Source organism: Poecilia reticulata, unplaced genomic scaffold (assembly GCF_000633615.1).
Source record: "Poecilia reticulata strain Guanapo unplaced genomic scaffold, Guppy_female_1.0+MT scaffold_241, whole genome shotgun sequence".
Lineage (NCBI taxonomy): Eukaryota > Metazoa > Chordata > Actinopteri > Cyprinodontiformes > Poeciliidae > Poecilia > Poecilia reticulata.
Window position 1 is genome coordinate 158,912 of NW_007615031.1, and position 4,527 is coordinate 163,438.

The 4,527-nt window shown below is 62.1% G+C and overlaps 1 protein-coding gene across 1 annotated transcript in view; it reads left to right on the forward strand.

Annotated features, from left to right (window-relative positions):
- Positions 1-4,527, forward strand: part of apc (APC regulator of WNT signaling pathway) — a 15,504-nt gene that overhangs the window by 6,965 nt on the left and 4,012 nt on the right. Inside the window, exons 9-14 of the mRNA XM_008402627.1 lie at positions 396-491; positions 579-718; positions 804-881; positions 1,035-1,151; positions 1,228-1,442; positions 1,509-4,317. Of these exons, the coding sequence (XP_008400849.1) occupies positions 396-491; positions 579-718; positions 804-881; positions 1,035-1,151; positions 1,228-1,442; positions 1,509-4,317 (3,455 nt within the window). The remainder of the gene's footprint in view (positions 1-395; positions 492-578; positions 719-803; positions 882-1,034; positions 1,152-1,227; positions 1,443-1,508; positions 4,318-4,527) is intronic.

Consider the following 4,527-nt stretch of genomic DNA (forward strand, 5'->3'; position numbering starts at 1 on the left):
ACCATAGCATAGCATCTCGCCACATAGCGCTGCATAGCATAGCGCTGCGTAGCATAGCTCAGTGTAGCATAGCGCTGTGTAGCATAGCTCAGCGTGTGTAGCATCTCGCCACATAGCACTGCGTAGCATAGTGCTGCGTAGCATAGCTCAGCGTACCATAGCAAAGCATCTCCCCACATAGCGCTGCGTGGCATAGCTCAGCGTAGCATAGCGCTGCGTAGCATAGCTCAGCGTAGCATAGCGCTGCGTAGCATAGCGCTGCGTAGCATAGCTCAGCGTAGCATAGTGCTGCGTAGCATAGCGCTGCGTAGCATAGCGCTGCGTAGCATAGCGGTGCGTAGCATAGCGGTGCGTAGCATAGCATAGTCGTGTCCTGATGTGTGATGTCTTTGCAGTGCCGTCTCCTGTGGAGCATCAGATCTGTCCCGCTGTCTGCGTTCTCATGAAGCTGTCCTTCGACGAGGAGCACCGCCACGCTATGAATGAGCTGGGTGGGTTCTGACCTGGTTCTGACCTGGTTCTGACCGGGTTCAAACCCAGTTCTGACCTGGTTCTGACCCGGTTCTGCGTCCCTGCAGGAGGCCTCCAGGCGGTGGCAGAGCTGCTGCAGGTGGACTGCGAGATGTTTGGGCTGAGTAGCGACCACTACAGTGTCACGTTGAGGCGATACGCTGGCATGGGGCTCACCAACCTCACCTTTGGAGACGTGGCCAATAAGGTGACAGCAGGCTCCTCCATAGAACACAATAGAACCGCCTTTATTGTCCCTGAGCAGCCAATGACGTGCTGCTGTTTCCTATCAGGCCACGCTGTGCTCCATGAAGGGCTGCATGAGAGCCATGGTGGCCCAGCTCAAGTCTGAGAGCGAAGACCTGCAGCAGGTACGTTCAGCTGCTCCAGGAGGTAGATAGGGCCCGCTGCTCCGAGAGGTAGCCAGTGTCTTGCTGTTCCAGGTCTTAGCCAGTGTCTTGCTGTTCCAGGTCTTAGCCAGTGTCTTGCTGTTCCAGGTCTTAGCCAGTGTCTTGCTGTTCCAGGTGATAGCCAGTGTCCTGAGGAACCTGTCATGGCGCGCTGATGTCAACAGCAAGAAGACGTTGCGTGAGGTCGGCAGTGTGCGAGCGCTGATGGGCTGTGCTCTTGAAGTGCAGAAGGTACAAACAAATGATCCCAGAGCTCTACTGAGCATGCTCAGTCTGCCGCTTCTCATCACTCTTCCTGGTGTTGCAGGAGTCGACGCTGAAGTCCGTACTGAGCGCGCTCTGGAACCTGTCGGCTCACTGCACAGAGAACAAGGCGGACATCTGCGCGGTGGACGGCGCTCTGGCCTTCCTGGTGGGAACTCTCACACACCGCAGCCACACCAACACGCTCGCCATCATCGAGAGCGGTGGAGGGATCCTGCGCAACGTCTCCAGCCTCATCGCCACCAACGAGGCGCACAGGTAACCCCTGAGGAGGCGGGGCACTTTGACAGGAGGCGTTCTGAATCCCTGTGTCTCGTCTTGCAGGCAGATCCTGCGGGAGCACGGCTGCCTGCCGACTCTGCTGCAGCACCTGAAGTCGCACAGCCTGACCATCGTGTCCAACGCCTGCGGCACGCTGTGGAATCTATCGGCGCGAGACGCTCGCGACCAGGAGACGCTGTGGGAGCTGGGCGCCGTGGGCATGCTGCGCAATCTCATCCACTCCCGCCACAAGATGATCGCCATGGGCAGCGCCGCCGCCTTACGCAACCTCATGGCCAACCGCCCCGCACGCTACAAGGACACCAGTGTGGTGTCGCCTGGCGCCGGCGCACCATCGCTCCACGCCCGCAAGCAGAAAGCTCTGTTTGAGGAGCTGGACGCCCAGCAGCTGTCAGAGACCTTCGATAACATCGACAACCTGAGCCCCAAAGCCGCCAACAGGAAGGGGCGGAGCTGCAACGGCGCTGGAGGCAGCAACCCACGCTCCTACACCAACACGCCGGTGCTGTCCAGCCCGAAAGGCGGCGAGGGAGCGAAGAGAGCGAGCGAGGAGGAGGTGGCATACGCACGGCCGGCGTTCCCGGCCAGCGTGCGCGCCTCCAGCGATAGCCTCAACAGCGTGACCAGCACCGATGGCTACGGCAACCGCGGCAAGACCAAACCGTCCTCCGACGTCTTCTACTCCTCTGACGAGAGCGCCGCCAACAAGTGCTGCGTCTACAGGAAGTACCCGGCCGACCTGGCGCATAAGATACGCAGCGCCAACCACATGGCCGACGATGATGGCGCTGAGCTGGACACGCCTATCAACTACAGCCTGAAGTACTCGGACGAGCAGCTGAACTCGGGGCGGCAGAGTCCGAGCCAGGACGGTGAGCAGGACGCCCGGCTGCGCCGTGGCAACAGTGGCGAGGCGGGGCAGAGCAGCGGCCGCATGGCGGCAGGGCAGGCGCCACGATACGTCGTTGTCTCGGCAACGTCCTCTTATGGTGGTGACGCCGTACCAGAGCAGCCGATCGACTATAGCCTGAAGTATGGAGATGAGTCGGCGCGCAAAGAGACTGCCATCCCCTCGCTGGCTCCTCCCACTTCTTCCTCCACCAACAAGCTCCGCCCCCTGCAGGTCACCGCGCGCTCTGCGGTCAAGAGCAACCAGGAGTCAACGCAGACGTATTGTGTGGAGGATACGCCCATCTGCTTCTCCAGGGGCAGCTCCCTATCCTCTCTGTCCTCTGAGGAAGATGAGGATGCCGACGTCGTGAGGAAGAGGAAAGGCAGCGGCGGCGGCAACGACTACCCGACACTTCCTGTCAGCGAGAAAGATGCTCAGGAGCAGCGGCAGCAGAAGGAGGCGGAGAGTCAGACGTCAGCCGTGCCGTCCACCAGAGGTCGAAGGGGCCACCACCACCACCACGGCCACCATCATCACCATCACCACCACGTGACCTCATCGTCGGGCGCCAGGACCCCCAAAAGCCCTCCGGAGCCGCCGTACGCGCAGGAGACGCCACTGATGTTCAGCCGCTGCACGTCGGTCAGCTCGCTGGACAGCTTCTCCACGTCGTCCATCGCCAGCTCGGTGCGCTCCAGCGAGCCGTGCAGCAGCGAGCCGAGCGGCGTGGTCAGCCCCAGCGACTTGCCCGACAGCCCGGGCCAGACCATGCCGCCCAGTCGCGCCAAGACGCCGCCGCCGCCCGCCCAGGGCGATGCGCCGACGCAGGGCGCCAAGAAGGAGGAGGCGGGGGACTTGCTGCTACACTTTGCTACGGAGAGCACGCCGCACGGATTTTCCCGTGCCTCCAGTCTGAGCGCGCTCAGTCTGGATGAGCCCTACATTGCGGCCGAGATGAAAGAGGCGGCGGGCGGCGAGGAGACGAAGCCGGCGCCTCTCAAGCCCATTCTGGACGAATCTGACGATGACAATGAGATCCTGGTGGCGTGCATCAACATGGCCATGCCCAAGTCCTCCCAGAAGCCCAAGAAGCCTCCGCCAGCGGCGCCACGGAAACCCAGCCAGCTTCCTGTCTACAAGCTCCTCCCACCCCAGAGCCGGCCGCCGGCGCCGCAGAGGAAGGAGGTGCCACCGCTGCCGGAGGAAGTGCCCCGCGTTTACTGTGTGGAGGGAACGCCGCTCAATTTCTCCACCGCCACGTCGCTCAGCGACCTCACCATCGACTCGCCGCCCAATGAGCAGGCGGCCCCGCCCCCATCAGGCCCCAGGACCCGGCCGGCGGTCCCAGAGGGCGAGAACGGCGACGACATCTTGGCCGAGTGCATCAGCGCCGCCATGCCCAAAGCCAAGCCCCGCAAGCCAATCAGAACGCCTGACAGCCAGGCCCCGCCCCCAACCGTGTCTCCGCCAACACCGCCACAGGTGAAGAAGAAGCCCACCTCCCCTGTGAAGCCCATGCCTCAGCGGGGGCCGTATGGCGTCGTCGCGGCGACGGCCACCAAGCCCAAGCCGGGATTCGCCTTTGACTCGCCTCGCCACTACACGCCCATCGAGGGGACGCCATGTTGCTTCTCACGCAACGACTCGCTGAGCTCTCTGGACTTTGACGAAGACGAGGCCGGCGAGAAGGACAGTGAGGACAGGAAGAGCAAGGAGGAGGACAACAGGAAGCGGAAGCAGCAGACGGTCACCATCTTCCCCCGCACCAAACCGCCGGCCAATCAGACGGTGGCGGACGAGAAGCAGAAGTTCGCCATGGAAGACACGCCCGTCTGCTTCTCCAGGAACCCGTCGCTGAGCTCGCTGAGCGACATCGACCAGGAGAACAACAACAAGGAGTTCGCCCAGCCGCCGCAGGAGGACGAGGAGGAGGAGGAGGGACTTCCTGCTGCTGGACAGGTGGGACAGGAGAGACAGGTGGGACGAGTTGTGAGGGGTCAGCAGGTTTCTTCCTGATGAAGCCTCGATTACATTAAGCAACCCAAAGTTCCCACGATCTGATCCCAGGGCTGATCCTGATTGGTTAACTCCTACAGGCATCGGTGGACCTGATTGGTTAACTCCTACAGGCATCGGTGGACCTGATTGGTTAACTCCTACAGGCATCGG